Source organism: Anomalospiza imberbis, chromosome 2 (genome assembly GCF_031753505.1).
Source record: "Anomalospiza imberbis isolate Cuckoo-Finch-1a 21T00152 chromosome 2, ASM3175350v1, whole genome shotgun sequence".
Taxonomy (NCBI): Eukaryota; Metazoa; Chordata; class Aves; order Passeriformes; family Viduidae; genus Anomalospiza; species Anomalospiza imberbis.
In genome coordinates this window covers 61,734,892-61,753,270 of record NC_089682.1, presented here as the reverse complement: position 1 = coordinate 61,753,270, position 18,379 = coordinate 61,734,892, and the positions used below count along the sequence as shown (strand labels likewise).

The following is an 18,379-nucleotide window of genomic DNA, read 5'->3' as shown; positions in this document are numbered from 1 at the left end:
TGACCAGCAGTTGGCCCTCTAAGACTTCTGTGAAGTGCATGGAGCTGCCTCTGCCTCAACAAGGGCATTCCCCAGGCTTTGGAAGATGATGCAGATAATTGTTTCACCATGATTCCTGCTCACTTTCATTGAATTAAGCCTGTTTCGCTTAGATCAGTGCAGCTATTTTTACTTTTATGTCCTCAAATATTGCCTCACTAATTATACTGGATGTCAGTTTGCAAGCTGAAATTATTCCTGTTTCACAGGAAAATGAAAGCCAAGGAACTACATGCAAACTAAAATATGTCCTCTTGTGGGGCTTGAAAACAGTAATTTTGGAAGTTAAGATATGGTGTGGACACTGCTAACTCCAGTTAACTGTGATAGCATCAGAATTTAGTTTTAGTTTAGTTTGGTTCCCTTTGTTAAAAAAAGGTTTCAATTTTGGCGTTGTTTGTTTTCGTTGGGTATTTTTTGGGGGGAGTTTATTTTGCTTTTTTTTTTTTTTTTGGCTAATTGCTAGAGCTGAGGGATTTATATGTTTAGAGACAGCTGAATATATGATAAATAAGGATTTTTTCAGAAACTCCTAAATTGAGATGGAAGCTACAAAACAGTTCCTTGAAGCTAATAATCAGTATTTCAAGTGATGACTGGGCTGGTTTTACAAAATAAGCATTTCTTTAGTAAAGCATTTGCACACTTAAAATGTCTACAATCAAGAGGAAGACTGAAAGCAGTTAAAGGATCATTTAGAACTACCAGATGTTAAGAAGTAAGTCAAATCCTGGGATTAAACAAATCAGAACTCTGAAAATTTGCAGCAGAAGGTCTGATTAGAAAATTTCATATTGTTTTTTTTTAATAAAATCATTCAAATGCAGGAATTTTTCTGAGATTCTTCTTGCACTACAGAAGCTTTGCTGAAGTGCTTCAGTGGAAGAAAATACAGTTATTATTCGAGTACTTTTTGAGGTAAGCAACAGTAAAAAAAATTTGTATTCCTGAAGAGCCAGAGTGGTGATGGCTACTATGTATGTGCTAAGGAGAGGATGTGAACTGGCAGAAGGAACCTCCACCATCAGCTCTGCGCTGCTCCACATGGCTGTGGTCCCAGACACAAAATGCCCAAAGCCAAACCCCAGCAGTCACCTGTAGAATGCCAACATCATGCCCCTACCTTTTTTCAAGCACAGAAAGATGCATAATGCATTGCTTTGAGGGAATAGCGATAGCTACACTTCCTAGAAGGTGCTCAGAGAGGCAGCAAGTCTTCTCAAACTCTTGCCAGACAGGCTTAGTGGCTTGATAGAGCGTGAGAATGATCTCCAAACATTATTTTTCCCTGAAACGTGAGTACAATCTTTTCATCTAGCATATCAGGACAAGGTAATAACTTCCAGCTTACCAGCAAATTGGAGCATAAGAAATGGATGACTGACATAGAGTTTATTTTTAGTTTGGATTCTCCCCCATTCTATTTAAAGCATGAAGCCCAGAGGCGACATACAAAATCCAAGTCCCATAAAAATGTCTTGCACTAGCAGCCAGGTGAGCCAGCAGAGCACACTGCAAAGCAGCAGCAAGGGAGGCCTGGAGAGCTGCAACCCACCCAGGTGGTTCAGTGCTACACAGATGAATGCACAGTGTAAACACACTTTCTAGTCATGTTTCCTAAGGCTGGAGCTCAGGCAGGAGATAACAGATTGCTTGCAAAAAGCATGCACAAATCTAGAGGCAATTTAAGCTAGGCGTGGGCAATGACAGCAAACCTTTGACGTCTCTCATGACCCCACCCAAACTTCTGTTTCACCCCCTTTGTCTCTCATTACTCATTTTGGCTTTGGTCAGAAGCTTCAAATGGACTCAAATACCCATTCTTCCCTGTTTGTCACGTTGACAGATCAAGTTATTACTTCAAATAAGGGAAAAATGGGCAGACCAAACCTCAAAGAAACTTGCCAGTCAGAGAAAAAGAAAGTTGAGAAATCTGTCAGCTCTGAGCAATTGCTAGAGCTTGAGCATTTTCACAGCAACATACCAGCAGTACATGATGCAATGATTTGGCTATGCTAACGTAGCAGTAGCTGTAAAAGACATCATCATCTAAGGCATTGGCCAGGACAGCAAGACGCAAGCAGTCAAAACATCATGGGCATGTCCCAGGATAAAGCTAGAGCAAAGCTTTGCTGGTACTCCACTTCCTGTGGGATATGGGACATTTAGGCAGTGATGAAGGTGGAGCAAGTGCTCATTTGCAGCAGAAGAACTTCACATCGTTGAGTGCTGTGTCATCCTGAAGTCCCTGTGGGGGTTCTACCTTGGTCTGGAGACCACATATCTTACAGCTGTTGGTCCACGGGCCAAAGCTGCCCCACGACAGTCCATCACCTACCAGCACAGCTTCATCTGAGCATCTGAACTGGATGTTGTTGGCTGCTGTGTCATCACCTGCTCTTTGGGACTTTTCTGTTCTCAGTGAAAAAGAGATCAGGTAGCCTCCAGGGCAAACTTGGAAGCTGGTCCAGGAACCCCACCTGACAAAAAGCAAATGGAAAAATGTCTGGGCTCTGTGAGCTGTGGGAAATGCTCCTTCTCCTTGTCATGTTGCTTTGAAGCTTAGCACTTCTCTGACACAGCATCCTACTGCAGTCGGGGGCCCCTTACTTTCTCCTTTTGTTTTCCTTGCCTTCCAAAAATGTACTTTTCTCTTCATTGATATATCATCAGAAAAGCACCAGGAAACCTGAGATTGGATAGTTATGGTTCTGGTTGAAACTCTGAGGGCAGCCTGAGCACATGTTTTATGATGCATACACACCAGGCAGCTGGGAGAGCAGCCAGAGGTGCAGTACTGTTCCCTGCAGCATGGCCAGGGCTTGGACTGGGAAATTTCTAAATGCATGGCTAGAAACCCTTCCAAAGGAAACTCTAACCCTGGGACCATATTTCAGGTGTTCACAGTGCTCTGCAGAAAATCCAAGGTCAAACAAAAAGTGGTAAAGTGAGTAAAAATGTTTAACAACCCTCAAAAATAATGAAAAACAACCCCTAACCACTTGTTTTAATTCACTATACTACATCACTATGTATACAGCAAGTCAGAGAGAAGAGACGCCTGCAAATGGTGACACCCATGGGTGTTTTGTGAGCTGGTGCATGACAAACAGGAGAGAAACCAGAGTGTCACTTACTCCCCCACCAAGGACTCAACGGTTATTGAGTCATCCTGACAATGCAGGCGTATGCCATTCAGAGCAGTGTCATCACTTCCAAACTGGTCGGGCTCCACCTGCAATGGAAGTCACACAGGGAAAGAGGTAAAGGCAAGGGGCAAAGGACCCAGGAAAAGTACTTTACATGCCTGTCAGAAACAGCCCACCTCCTTTCTATAATGGGAAAGAGAAAATGTCTTGGGAAGCACATTGGAAAAGATGGCTGTCACTGGGAAACCACCTAACCCTTGTAACATGTTCTTTGTGTTTTCTAACTATTTCTGACTCAACAGGTAAAGCAGAGTCTCGGAGTCTCAGGAGAGACACTGGTAGTGGATGCCTCTCTCCCAGAATCCAGGTTTTCATACCCACATGACTTCTCCCAGCAACATCAGCCACATGCAGACTTTTCTGGTGTAGTTACAGTGGAAACACTTGCCAGAAGAGTCATAGCTTTATGTACACAGCATCATACTCAAGAAGAGGAAAAATCTGCAGAAAATCCTTAAGGACAGGAGACAGTAGGGAATGGAGAGAATTTTACCTTCAGTGCAAATCCATTGGCATAGCCATGATGGCAAAACTGCCGGCTGCCCCACTTGCCCCAGTGGCCTCCATTGGGCACAGAGAGGACAGAGGTGTATTCACGCACCCCTGTGCCTGGGGGGCAGAAGAGGAGTAGGATGAGTGTAGCTGGTACAAGGAACTTCATCTCTGGTGTTCTGCATCTGCTGAAGGAACGCTGGTGTAAGGACTGGGGAATTTATACCCTTCCAAGGCTGCTTGCCTTTCCCTACCAGTCCATTGACAAACACCACTGGAACAATAGTTTCCACCCAGGCAAGGACACAGCACTTGCTGACCTGCTCACAGCACCCATGGGGAGATCCTCTGGGAGTTCAGCAGCTGACACACAGCAGATACTGTGGCCATAGGTGTATCCACCACCACTGAAGGAAACACCTGTGTGCTCCTTACTGTGCTCATGGTAGAAGCTTAATATTGATTTCTGCTTCTGGCTATGCAGATATTTGGCCATGGGAATGTTTGCCTTCTGACAGTAACTGCCATAACCATTTTACCTATTGCTATTTGGCAAGCAAGGTCAGACTAGATGAAGGTACCTGGTCTGGAATAAAGAATAAGTAAACTCAAGTCCTGTGTCTCCCAATACCTTCTGTTGAATAGGATTCCTGGGAATCTCAACGAATTAGGTAATTTATGGTTTTAATATCTTTCTTTTCAACAGCCTTTTTAATCCCAATAAAATACTATATGCTTTGCTTTTGCAGCAAGCTTAACCAAAGTCAGATATGCTGGGATGCCCACAGTGATTCTCAGGGCTAAGTGCCACTGGGGACAAGTAGAAAGGTGATACTGATGCACTGAGGGCACAGTCTTTGAGGATGTCACGATGCAGAGAGAGGTGAATTTGAAACTCTTAGCACAGAGTTAACCAATGCTTCGGAGGGCCCTTGGTTGGTCTTGCGGCACCTGGCAGAAGCTTTCTCTCAGTTCAATAGGCAAAGAAGAGAGAATATATTTTAGAGAAGTATCTTGATCCTCAGGATGTTAAAGCAAGATGATGTACCAAACCTAGAACTAACAGAAGACAAAGAATTTCCCTCTTCTAGGTTTCTCTTCCAATGCCAGTTCTGCTCCATCTGCTCCTGTCCCACTAAAAGGTGATGTCGCTTTTCCCATACTTGACTCTGCATTCCCCTTACACTTGTCAGTGGTGTCTACAGTTGGCAACACATGCAAATTAAGATGATGGGAAGTTGGATGATCCTTTTAGTGAAAAGCACTAAAAGAGCACAGCACCTGATGAAAGCACAACCTGTTTTCCTTTTTAAACCAGGACTTTTGCTTTACTTCTCCAAAGGGATGTCAAAATTCAGAGGAGATGTGTTTTCTCCCACAAGGACTGTGCAATCACATCTGGCAAACCAGGTGTGTTTGTTCAGGCAGGGTCACACAGTGTTAGCCCAGGACACTCAGACCTGCTTTTGGCAGCAAATGGATGGAAAGGAGCAGAAGGAGTCAGAAGGAAATGGCTGGGACCTGGTTAAGGCTACAAAAGGAGCAGGATTCTCTCTCATTTCTCCTTTGCTGGCCCAAAACCATCACCCTTGATCACTTCACATTCTAGCAGCAGGTCCACAGCCTGGCAGGACTCACCTTCCCTCCTCAGACTCTGCTCAAATCATAAGATTCCTGCCTTTTCCCATCCCCAGAGGAGGATCCTGGGGCACAGTGAGCACACAGGGTGCAGGGGAGCAGGATTAGGCAGGAGATGAGGCCACCTTCAGGGATTTGGCCATGAAAAATTACTCCCATGCAGAACTCACAGGTCCAGGAGAAAATTCAAGCCCAAGAGGAGAACTATTAGAGAACTATTAGTCCAAGACCTGGGAAGAATCTTTTTCCAATTCATAACCAAACAGCTGGTAACCTGGGCTGCCAAATGTGAGATGCCTTGGACTTGATTTCACAGTACGCGGCTTAGATAGCACTTAACACGTGCAGAGCAGACACTGATTTTGCTACCACGTAACAGTGCCAATTTTGCTTGGATGCCTTAACAAGTTTCCAAAGATCAGTTTACACAGACTACCAAAATCAAAAAAGTCTACAGTGGTGAGATCCAGATCTCTTACTGACACACCCACCCCACTTTCTTGCTCCCTCTCCTGTATTTTAATATCCTTGAAAATGTAAAAACAGTTTTAAAGAAAATTGGAAAACTGATGAATTTGATTAATGAAACATGACTACAGTAAAATGATGATGATACAGGGTATTTCATCCTTTCATTATTCATCCAGCTTAATACAATTATTTTTGCAGGCAGAGGAGCATAAAAATTTTGCCACTACTTTTCAGCTTTTATAAAAAACTTCCATTTTTTTCATAAACAGATTAACATAATACTAATCAGTAAATTGATTTTATAAAATTATTATTGTGATGTTATGACATTTAAATCTCTATGGAACATGGAAAAAATTGTCTATAACATACAGAAACAACTACCATACAAAGTTTGTTTATTTTATGATTTTATTGAAAAAAATATGTATTAGCTGCTCTTGAAAATTCATTAATTTCTGATTTTTACACCTGAAAATACTGCACACTTAGTAGTACAAACTTTGTTTGGCAGTGTTGTGTTGTGTTTCTCATATTCTCATTTTCTCATATTCATGTAAACCTGCTGCTGCCCAAAGGATGGAGATCATTTGAGATCCCCTTTTGAGGGAGCTGTAGGAAGGGTTGAAGGCAGCAAGTGCCCAGGAATTCCAAATAGGAGGGGAAAGAGCATTCCCTAAAAGAGAAGTCAATAAATACAGGGGGATGGTTTTGACTCAATGACTGTGTGCTTCTGCGTGCTCTAGGTCATTTTACACTCCTCCCACACTGTTACCAAGGCACTGGTTGCCACCCATCAGCTCTCAGTAGCCATGTTCCTCAGCAGCTCTAATGCCAAACCTGACCATTACAACTATAATGGGTATAAATCTATTGTAAATCACACAGCCTGGCTCTGCCAAACCTTCCTCACCTGCAGCTTGGGATGCAGATAAGACACTCCACAGCTAACTGCATCCTGCAAAAGACACGCTATGTCATGGAAATGGTACATCAGCAAACCCAGAAATCACACCTAGTGCCAAAAAAAAAAATGTGAAAGGGCAATAAAGAATCTATTCTATTCTATGGAAATATGAATAAGTAAAGGGTTGCATTATTTAGAAAGAAGAGGTGAGATTCTGAAGGAACACAGACATCAGTGCAGATGTCTCCATCTGAAATAACTGCAGTGGGCTCCCTTCACAGATGCTGAGAGAGACAATATGACGACAATAGAGAGAAGCAGATAGCTTCACATGAACCTCTCCCTGAAATCATCTGTTCATCACTGCTGACTACAGTGAGGCATGATCCCATCTGAACTAGTATTATAACCTCAGACTCTGTGTAGGCTTTTTCAGGCTAAAATCAGTAGTGCTGAATGAGAATTAGTTTTCAGTAATATGGGTAAATGTTTAAGAGAAAATAAGTAATCAAATTATGTGCTATCTGGTCCTCATTTTCTCATTTGCTAAATTGATTCAGATTATTAGAAAATTGAGTGGCAGGAAAAAATATAAGTGATAGATATCAGAAATGAGACGAGCTGGGATTTTTTAGATGCATGAGCAGAGAGACAAGCTTTAAAGCAAATAACATAAGTATAGACATTTCTCAGATATAAGGGGAGATAATTTCACATTAATTGAAATAATGGGATGTAAAGATGACCTACATGTAGAGGTGGTGCTCCTCTTGTGAAGTTATTTTCAGGTGGTTTCCCACATGCCCACAACCCCCAGCTTTCATATAAAACTTTACCTTGAAAACCTGGACAGTTATCTACTAGGCTGAGCATACATTATTGTTTTTAAAGCAGCAATTACAATCTATAAGTTTAATAAGCAAACTCTCTATTCTACTGTGCAATAAAATAAATAAAAATATCGAGTAATTTTAGACCTAGAATTGTCTCCTGTGGGACATGGCTTGATATGTGTTTTTACAGGCTTTCAATATTTTTTACTATTGATTCAAATTGCTAATTAACAAAAAACCCCGCAAAGAAATGGAGAGGCAGACCCTCCTGCAGTGCAGATTTACTGACAGCCAGAGACCAAATGCCAATTTACACCCACTGCAAGTCTTCAACTAAAGATCACTTCACGCATGAAAACTTTAGCAACTCATTCTGAAAATTCAATGGGAAAAGTTCTCAGGAAACCTATCCTTAACCACAGCCACAGGGCTGTGCCACCCCCTTGAAACTGAGGCTCAAGAATGCCAAGAAAAAACAGATTAAGCTCTACTGAGGGTTGGGGGAGGGAGGGAGAAAGAACGGGGCGGGGGGGAGAGAGAGAGAGAAAGAAAGGAAAGAAAGAAGAAGGAAGGAAGGAAGGAAGGAAGGAAGGAAGGAAGGAAGGAAGGAAGGAAGGAAGGAAGGAAGGAAGGAAGGAAGGAAGGAAGGAAGGAAGGAAGGAAGGAAGGAAGGAAGGAAGGAAGGAAGGAAGGAAGGAAGGAAGGAAGGAAGGAAGGAAGGAAGGAAGGAAGGAAGGAAGGAAGGAAGGAAGGAAGGAAGGAAGGAAGGAAGGAAGGAAGGAAGGAAGGAAGGAAGGAAGGAAGGAAGGAAGGAAGGAAGGAAGGAAGGAAGGAAGGAAGGAAGGAAGGAAGGAAGGAAGGAAGGAAGGAAGGAAGGAAGGAAGGAAGGAAGGAAGGAAGGAAGGAAGGAAGGAAGGAAGGAAGGAAGGAAGGAAGGAAGGAAGGAAGGAAGGAAGGAAGGAAGGAAGGAAGGAAGGAAGGAAGGAAGGAAGGAAGGAAGGAAGGAAGGAAGGAAGGAAGGAAGGAAGGAAGGAAGGAAGGAAGGAAGGAAGGAAGGAAGGAAGGAAGGAAGGAAGGAAGGAAGGAAGGAAGGAAGGAAGGAAGGAAGGAAGGAAGGAAGGAAGGGAAAGAAAAAGAAGAAAGAAAGAAAGAAAGAAAGAAAGAAAGAAAGAAAGAAAGAAAGAAAGAAAGAAAGAAAGAAAGAAAGAAAGAAAGAAAGTAAAAAGCTCTGAAAATAAAGTTGAATATTTGTAGATTATAGTGATAAGTACCAGATCATTCAAAGTTTCCCTTTATTTTTTAAATAAAGGAATTTATTAACAGATCCTGAACACAGGCGATGAAAAGAAAGAAGAGGGCATATCTTTCTTTGATGTCAAAATGTCTGAAAATGTTTAATAGATGTAAACACCTTTTTCCTATATCAAGATTTTTTATCTCCTTAGGCAATTCAGGTGTTGGTTGAAAATATTTCAGCCATCACTCTAAGCTGCATGCTGATAAATAGCAGAATACACCCTGATCTATGCCCAGAGCCAGGTAATGTGATGGTGTAGACTATGCCTCCTGTTTTGACAAAAAAGTCTTGAGGCCATTACCCGTGGAGGAGAGTCCATGTTCTTCCAGGAAATCCATACATGGAATTACAATCCTCTTCCAGTCCAGAGCAAGGTAGAAATAAATGATGGTCACTGGGAACTCCCATGTGCAATTACTGATGGCCACTGCAGTCTGAATGTTTGCACTTTAGGAAATGACTCAAGCAAGTCTCTTTTGTCTCCCACAAGAACTCTTCACAGATAGTCATGCTGATCCAGGGAATTTACTGCGGAACAGACCCTGTTGTCTATAGTTAGCTACCCATCTCTGGAATTCATGCTGCAAAGCCTTTAAGCACTGCATTAATGTTCTGGATTTCATTTATATTCTTAAAGTTCACCAAGTGTTAATGAGCTTTGCTGCACTTGATCTTGCAGCACCTTAAAAGCTCAGATCTTCAATTATCAGCCTTCAAATCAAGGTCCCAATGCCCTCACCCCTGGCCAGTGAAGTGATGACTTGGGAGGCAGCCCTGGTCCTGCCACAGCTTCAGCAGCTTTGCCTGAGGGGTTGCTGTGGGGTCTCAGTCAGGAACCGATTAATATGGGGGAAACACTGGTTAGGCACAGGTTAACCCAAGATATCCTGTACCTGGGAGTACTTTGGAGTGGAAACACGAAGGCTAGTCCTGCTGAGTTATGAATAGGTATTTCTGCTGTGGTTTTGAACCTGCTGCATGCTTGACTTCAACTTCTGCAAACACACTGATCCAGACCTATGTCCCTCACCCAACTTCCATCACAGCCATCAAGAGCAAGAATTGCTCACCACCTACAAACAATGGTAACTATTCAGGGCATGATCCATTTATTATTCACACTCTGTTAAAACCCTGACCTAGAAAGGTCCTGCTTGCTTGGTGAGTTTCCATAGTGTTCTTCACTGAGGTATCCAAGGACTCCACCAACATTAGTTTTCCTTGTGAAACAAGGGAGTGGTATTTCTGCATGCAGTAGTCCAGGCATCAGAGTGCACAGACTAAAGACAGAAGCACCCATTTACTCAGAGTGCTAGATTTCTTTGACTATATTTCAAAGTTTTGAGTATTACATTGGATATAATAATTCAAGGCAAAGAGACAACTGCTTGTAGAAAACGCTGGTCTAAAGTTGAGACCACAGTCCCTCATTGCAAACAATTCAGACATCAATGATGAGGAATTAATTTATGAGTAAGTGAAATAATTGACCTTAAACCACAAAGGAAGTCATGACAGAGATGGCCAAGGCAGCATTCACTATCAGGACACAGGTTTAGGTGCCCAGGTCCTGTCTTGGTGACCCATCATCCCAGACTGATTACATCTAGACCCTGACTCCCTGCACCTGATCCTGGGGCCGAGATCCAGTCCCCTTTGCAACTTTTTCTCTTTTGTCCCTTGACCAAAGCCTTGGAAAGGAAAAGAGGAACAATTATCCCAGCATGATTAAAACTGTAGCACTAAATGGGGCGTGTGTGTCACATCCCACTAGCTCATGCTGTCATGGGTGATGTTGAGGGTTGCAGAGAGCAGGAAAGTCCTGAGGAGATAGAAAGGGTGTTGGAGAGACAGGCAGAGGAGGCAGAACTCTCTGTCCTGGCACCAAGGTGCTGAACATGGACAAAGCAAGGAGAGGCCAGAACAGCCATAGATAGAAGGCAAGGGAGACACTGTCAGTCCAGGAGAGGGTATCATTCACATGCTTGCAGTGCACTGTGGAACACAGGACGCTCTCCCACCTCTTCCCCCAGCCTTGTGAATTCATGGAAGCCCACCTGGAGAAGGCAATATTGGCTGGGACAGTGGGACCAAAGTGCTTGCTGGGTAAGGGGAAGCTTCTCTACCAATGGCTTACTGTAGCTCCTCCATCTCCTTACCTGGGCTGTTGGCTTGCAGCCAGCTGTTGGGAAGGGAGAAAAATTGCTATGGAAGAGATGTTGGACATGAGGGAATCCTGCATCCTAGAAAAGGCAATGGTTTTCCCTCACCCCAGCTCCTACCTCCTGTTCCACGTATGCCTATTTTTCTCCACACTCCCCATGTCTGATTTCTGGCCCCTCTGTATTTTATTTGGGAAGTTCTGAAGCTATACTGCCTGTGTACAGCTCAGGTAGATGTTAGGAACAGGGGAGGCTGTGTGTTTCCTTTCTGTCCAGCACCAAGCCAGGTGAAGGTGTGCAACCATTGTTGCAGCAATACTCGTCCTCTGCTCAGGGCTGAAGTTTACCTAGCAGGGATGGAATAACCATCCAATTAATGCAATTGCTGCCGAGGCTCATCTGCAGAGGTGAAAAAATTTTTTGTTGCATTCAATGTTAATGCAAATTAGAGATGACAAAGTAATGTGGAGAGGGAATTTATATGATGGATACACTGCCAGACTTCACATTGTTCCAGAAACACCTGTTGCTGAAATTTTGACATTTTACAACACTGCAAAAGTCTCCTTCTAAGAAAGGCCTGAACACAAAGTTGAACAGACAAGTACACAACTCAAAAAGTTTCACCACAAGCCTTTCCAATGTGGCAAAGCTACAACACACTGAAAATCATTGGAAAGGAACCTGGTCAGGACAGCTGTCATTCCTCCCCCCAACAGTTTCCTCCAAATTCTGAAAGGCTTAAATGATTTTTTTTAAATTTTTTTTTTCAGAAGCCACTTTCCCTCATCACTACCCACTATAACTTGCACTGAATCCATGCTGGTTTGTATCACTCTCCTCCTAGCTGAGCCAATGGGGACAAAGCTCCTGATCCATTCCTCTCCAGAGTCACCTCAGAGCAGAGGTAAGCCCCACACTCATGGGAGCTGGCAGTCTCTGAATAGCCTTGAGATTTCTGGCAGTAATCATGAAAATCACCTGTCCTGAGAACTTCTCACAGAGAGAATAGGTGCATGTAATGACACCTCATCTTTATACAAGTTTATAAATTTATATGCATGTAATAAGAAAGGGTTAAATTCTTTAGCAAGTTTAATATTGTTTGCTCCCCACCAAAGCCTGCTACTGCTGCTGATCTGTACAGGGCCTTGCCCAACTCTTTCTCTTTGCTGCCACAGGCAGGTTTTCACACAGCCGCAAGAGCTCCTTCTTTTGGAAGATTCATCATGACCAGGCTGGGCTCTGCTTCATTATCTCACTGCTCTGAAGAGTCTGCCTAAATGCACTTGCCAGTCATGCTGGTTTTGGCATGTCCTTGAAACCCCGACACTGCTGTGTCCACTATTCTCCCAGCGTTCATCCCTCATAACATACTAGACAGCAGAGAGACGCTCACATTGAGCACAAGGGCTGAGGAAATACCAGAGTGCTTGCAGGGTGGTCCCTGCCCCCTTGAGGAAGGACCTCAGGAATAGCAGCAGAGGGAGAGGAGAAAGCAGAAAGCTTCTTTTCACTCTTTTTATGGCATCACCTGCAGATCAAAGCCCTTTCTCGGTGGTTCTCTTCACTACTTCAGATTTGTGTGGGCTGCACTCAAACAGCAGGTCTGGGTGTCCCTGGCTGCTAGTGTGTCACCCTGCCTGAGCAAACACACCTGGTCCTTCAGCTTCTCTCTTGGGTTCTTGCTTGCTTTCTTATTACAGGGGGAAAAAGTGAGTGCCTTGATGAAAAATCTCCCTCTCTCTGCTATTTTCTATGCTATGGTCCCTTTTCTCCTGCTCTCAGATAAAACTCTGTGACTACTTATTCCCTCCAGGGGAGGAAAATGTAGCTATACATGACTTGCAGGGAAACTGTGCTTGCCTTGCCCCTAAGAGCTGCCTGCGTGCAACGCTCGAGGTTTCGCAACCACAGAAGCATTCCTTGGCAGAAGGTTTTGTTCACCAAGGACTTAATCCTCTGTTCATTTGGGGTTACCCCGGGTTTCACCCCTCTCTTCAGAACTGCTGGAAGCCCCCCACAGGGCTCCCCATCAGGGCTGCCAGGCAGTGGAGGGAGCAGAGCGAAGCTGCTGATGGAAAATGCTGCTCTGAAGCTGCACACCCTTCCAGAGCCCGGTGTCAGTGACAGCCAGGACAGGTCACTGCAGACCTGCTCAGCTCTGTGTCAAGGAGCAATGGCTGTGCTGTCACCAGGCCAGAGCTCACAGACACCAGGTGCCACACCCAGGGGCTTGGTCTCCTTTTGTCCTGCTGCTTCCAGGGAGCAGGAGCACAAAGCACTTTTTTGTCATCTCTGTTCCTAAGGACAAGACCTTTGGGCAACCGGGGAAAATCTCCACTATCACTTCAGTGGATTCACTGGATTTGTACTACAGATAAAAGCCTTCTTTGCTGCCAGCAGTGTTTTATGCCAGCTACACACACACATGTCATTAACTCCCTCTGAAAACCCTCCTTGATCCTAGAACATGACTTTCCACTGTATCACCACCTGCAGTGACTGCAGCAGTTCACAGTTCCCAGGCTACATGCCAAAAAATATCTCATATCTAGATTTCCCTCAGAATGTCCAGTTTTTCAGTAATTTTATTACTAAAAACATGCAGCCGGAATATGGATTTTTTTCCCTTTCTTGAAAATTTATGGACATTTCTCAAGCAAATATTTCACAAAAATAGGGCAATCCATGAAGACATGAACCCTGTTAACCTCCCATACAAATATCCTAGAGGGCAGCCTCGGTTTCCCTCATCTTCACCTATTCCTCCAAGTAGGATTGCACTCAGTCTTTGAAGGGCTTTGAACACTACAAATGGTATCTGTACACTTCAATTGAGAAAACACTTGCTTTGGGGAATTTCCTCAATGCTTTGGTCATTTTATCCCTTTTTCACCCAGTCAGGTATAGAAGATCAAAACCCATGAGTTTCTTGAAATTCAGGTCCAACCATCTTGGCCACAGTAGCTTCACCAGTAAGGCTGGTGTATTTTTTATTTTAACTGTATCCCTACGTGAAATGCAGTTACAAAAATTAAAAAACAAACAAAAAAATTTCATAAAAATGCCATCACAATTTTCTCTCCAAACTGGGTCAAGTCACTGTGCAAAGACACTCTATTAACAGCATGTGTCTCTTCCGTGGCCACATCTGCACAATTTTATCATGTAATTAGACCTTGGCTCTGGCCAGTGAGGGATCTATTAGCTAAAAGTACCTCAGACAAAAGGAAGCCTTTGTGCATAAATTAATGCAAATCAAGCCTGGGCTCTTCCCTCCTGTGATGCTGGGAGCTGTTATGTTCTGTGTTGCTGCAAGAAATGAACACTCTGCTGTAGCCTGGGGACAACAAGACAATGAGAGGGAAGATAAGGGCAAGGCAGAAGACAAGATCCAGGACTTCAGCTTTAAACCTGGAGGAGAAATACTTAGAAAACAGTCAACTTTGTGGATTGGTATTGAAACCACAACAACCATGGCGTGTCCACTTGAGTGTCACCTGGAGATAACACAGAATTCAAATGCTAGCCCGTGAAAATGCCTTCTTAGACATGTCTGGAAATGAACATGCCTTGACAAAACAAATTGGGGATGGCTCAGATCTCCTTAGCAGCATAGCAAAGTTCAGCTCTGTGGGAGGAGGTCTCGGAAGAGATCTACCGGGATTACCATGGGAAATTACTGTGGTGTAGGGGCATGGTAATAGGGTTCCTGACTTCCTCCCTGTCCATCATTTGGTGTACCCTCCCCAGTTAATGTCAGTTAAGCAATTGTACCATCCCAGGTTCTGGAAGGTTCTTTGTTCTAAGTTCTGTTATTGGTTCCCTCCTTGTAACCACTCCTTCCCTTGTCTCCCATTGGTTTGTGCTGTCCTTATCCCTCCCACAAGATCTTACCCTATTGGTCTGTATGTGCCCCAACCCCACCTCCTCTCTCCCTGATATAACCCCTGTCCCCGCCTTCAGGGGGGCTCTGAGGGATCTGGTCATCCAGACCTCGGAGTTCAGGTGCTCAGGGTAGCTCCCCTCTCAAGAGGTTGTCTCCCTTTGCTCCTTTTACCTCTTCCTGCCTTTTCCTGCCTCTGAATAAACCTCTGAGAACTGCAGCGCTCCATGTGCCGACCCGTCTATTCGGTGGATTCGAGCTTTAGTCATCTGGGGCTCCTGTAGACCAGCGACTGGCGGGTTTCCCCGCAGGACCTAGAACATGCCTTGACAAAACAAACTGGGGATGGCTCAGATCTCCTTAGCAGCATAGCAAAGTTCAGCTCCAAGACCACAACAAGTCTCAAATGGAATACACTCCACCTCTGCAGAGGAGAGCAGTGTTGATGAGTCTCAGCTGCTGCAAGGGCTCTCTGGCTGCTACTGGTGTGCTGGAGATCTGCTGTCCCTGCTCCACCACATCAGGTTTTCACTGCTGCTACACTGGGGGGACTCAGACTGGAGAGGTTTTCTGGTCCCACAAAACTTGCAAAAAAGTGAACGTATCTCAAAGCACACAGTGGAAGTCCTGTTCCCTAAATCATTCATTTAAATAGGTAGCCTATGCCTGGCAATAGCAGAAAAGCTCAAATGGGATTGTTTTTTTAGGTCTGGGGTTTTTTGAGAGAGAGAGTTTACTCAAGTAAACCACTGCTTCTACTCTCCTTTTCCCTATTTGATCCACAAATGTTCTTTCACCTCCTCATCCCTTAATTAAAAAAGAGCTGGTGCCAGTCTGAGAGGGTGTTTCCCACCACAGCCCAAGCCAGATCTGTGCCAGTGCTCAGGCAGGCTCGCTTGGGCTCACCCAGCTCCATGAACAATGCTGTAGCTGGAGGAAAGTGACAAGTATCCCAGAAAATTGGCTCCATGGTATTCCTTTCAAGTCAGTGCTAGGCAGGATTTATTTATTTGTTTTCTTCAGTGCTACTTGAGGGATATTTACCCTTTGCTAGGCTCACATTGCTGGTCAGGAAAGGGACTCCCCAGGCAGTAGGAATTTGATGTCCCACAGTTTCTTATCTGCAACTCTAGTCCAGCTTGTATTCATAAAGGTTGAAGATTATTTTGCACTTCCAGTCTGCTGGCCAGCTGCAGAGGGGATGGGAAATTCAGGATGGACTTACACTCACAGTAAAACATAATACATGCAATAATATGTGATTTAACAGATATTTTCATATACTTAATCTAATAAACACAGCATGTGCTCTAATGTATATGTGGCCCTGGTTACTTACATTCTCCTTTAACAGTTAGTGTAACAGATCCCAGCTGTTCAACTGCTTTTGCTAGTATTCTTGATGTTTTCCCAATTTTTATCCTGGAAATACAGAGAAAAGAAACACTATGTAATGATGTTTCTGGCAGCAGCCTTCATCCATTTGCTGGTGTGAAGCTCCTGCTGACTCTGTCACTTGACATTTCACACTCCCCTCTCTGAAGCACCGATGGAGGCTTGGGTGCCTGGGAGCACAGTGGTTCAGGGGCCGAGGCAGGCAGCTGAGCAAGGCCCCAGGGAAAGCTGTTCCCAGCAAGCCTACAGGCAAGTGTGACATGATCCTGCATGGCTGAGGGGGAGAACTGGCATCCCCCTCCCACCCCTATGTATTCACTTCCACCTCCAGCAACCAATCCCTCGGCCGAGCGCCGTGGCTGCAGAGTCCCTGTGGTGCACAATGGGCCATGCCCATGGGAGCTGCGCTGCTCCCCATGAGGCTGCTCCCGCTTGGTGCCCACCAGCCCCAGGAGAAGACACGTGCCCAGTGGGTCTCCAGAGCAGAGAGCAGCTCTTGGGGGCTCTGCCACAGCTCAGCAGCTGAAGGTCAGGATGGGATCTTGGCTTGCAGAATTAGTAGTTTGATTAGAGCAAACAGGTCTGGAAAGATGTTCAGGAGGTCTTCTGGTGCATTCCTACTCCAAAGCACTGAAGGGCTATTCCCAAGAAGCCCTCTCCCCTGTCCTCCCTCAGCTCAGTTACACTGTCCCAGCTCTCATGCTTGTTATGCAGGGATCAGGTTTTCCAGACTACTGACTGGTTTTGTTGCTTTTTGTTGGACTCTATCCAGCCAGGCCACATCCTGTTGGAAGTTCGGTGCCCTCAGCTGAGCAGAGTAGCCCGGCTGGGGGCTTACACTTGCTGAGAAGAAAACTCACTTCATTTGTCTCATAGGCTGTAATTTGGTTCACGTTTCTCAGCATGGAGATGACCTGACACTGCTGACTCATGCATTGTCTTTAATCCTTTATCATCCCCAAACCCATCTCTGCAGAGTGTTTTTCTTCATGCAGCTTCTTATTTCTGCAGAAAGTGGGAGCTCACCCTTGTCCCTAGAACAGAAGCACATCCTATTTTTCTCAAACTATTTCTCCAATTTGACAAGACCATTTGTCAAGCTTAAACTGTCATCCAAAGTACTTCCAGCCTATTCCAGCTTGCTGTGGCCTGCAAAGTTAATAAGCTTGTTATTTATTTTAGAGACCATCATTAATAATGACCTGGCCTGGCATTTTCCTGCTAGTGAATTTCTTCCCAGAGGCCACCCTGTTCATTCTTCATGAAGCCTTTCTGTGGAAATTGGATTTGGTCAGTCAAGAGAGAGGAGGAAACAAAACTAAACTCAGGTTATTACTCGTTCCTCATCTGAGGGGAAAAAAGGTAGCACATAATGCATGTCATCTGCTTCATTTACAGTCAGAGCCAGTAACAAGTCACAAATGTGTGTCCCTATGCTGTGGGCGCGTCACACAGCCACCAAATCAAGATCACCTCCTATGTGCCAGTGTGTCCCAGAGAGGAGCTGAAAGACAGAAGAGGACAGTGCATGCAGTGGCTGGGGCAAAGATAATCAATGAGCCTGGGGGGCCCACCAAAGCAGGGCACTGCTGAAGGCAGGGCTCAAAAGGCAAAAGCCACAGGACCATAAACAGGGCCATAAAACGAGCAAAGCTCTCTGGCTGCACCTTTGCTTGGCTACCTGAGGATGTGACTTATGACCAGTCTGTCTGTTTCCCCGATCAACTCAAAAGAGCTCCCCAACTCTCCCAGCTCCTCAGCAATTGCTGCCAGTTTTCCTGTCCTGCTGCTGCACTGAGCAGTGGCTGTCCCCACCCTGACAGCTGCTCTCAGATGACACAGGAGCAGACAGCAGCAGTGACCACAGAGGCTGTATTACCCCATGGCGCTGCAGTATAAATTCTCTCATTTCCAAAGCCAGGAGCTACCCAGTGACTGCTCTTTCTGTAGGCTCAAGATGAACTGTTGGCATGCAAACCTGCTGGATCTGGTCCTGCTCAGGAAAATGGATCTCAGCAGCACAGTCTTGTCCCAGCTGTGCCCATGG

General features: G+C 44.7%; 1 protein-coding gene across 1 annotated transcript; it reads right to left on the bottom strand.

The window, feature by feature from the left end:
• Nucleotides 1-1,935: 1,935 nt before the first annotated feature.
• VMO1 (vitelline membrane outer layer 1 homolog) lies at nt 1,936-3,909 on the bottom strand. The gene is made up of 3 exons (XM_068181392.1): nt 3,742-3,909; nt 3,177-3,274; nt 1,936-2,519 (listed from the first exon to the last, which is right to left on the bottom strand). Exons 1-3 carry the CDS (start codon nt 3,907-3,909, stop codon nt 2,234-2,236), a joined length of 552 nt encoding a protein of 183 aa, XP_068037493.1. The 3' UTR covers nt 1,936-2,233.
• Between the last annotated feature and the right edge of the window lie 14,470 nt (nt 3,910-18,379).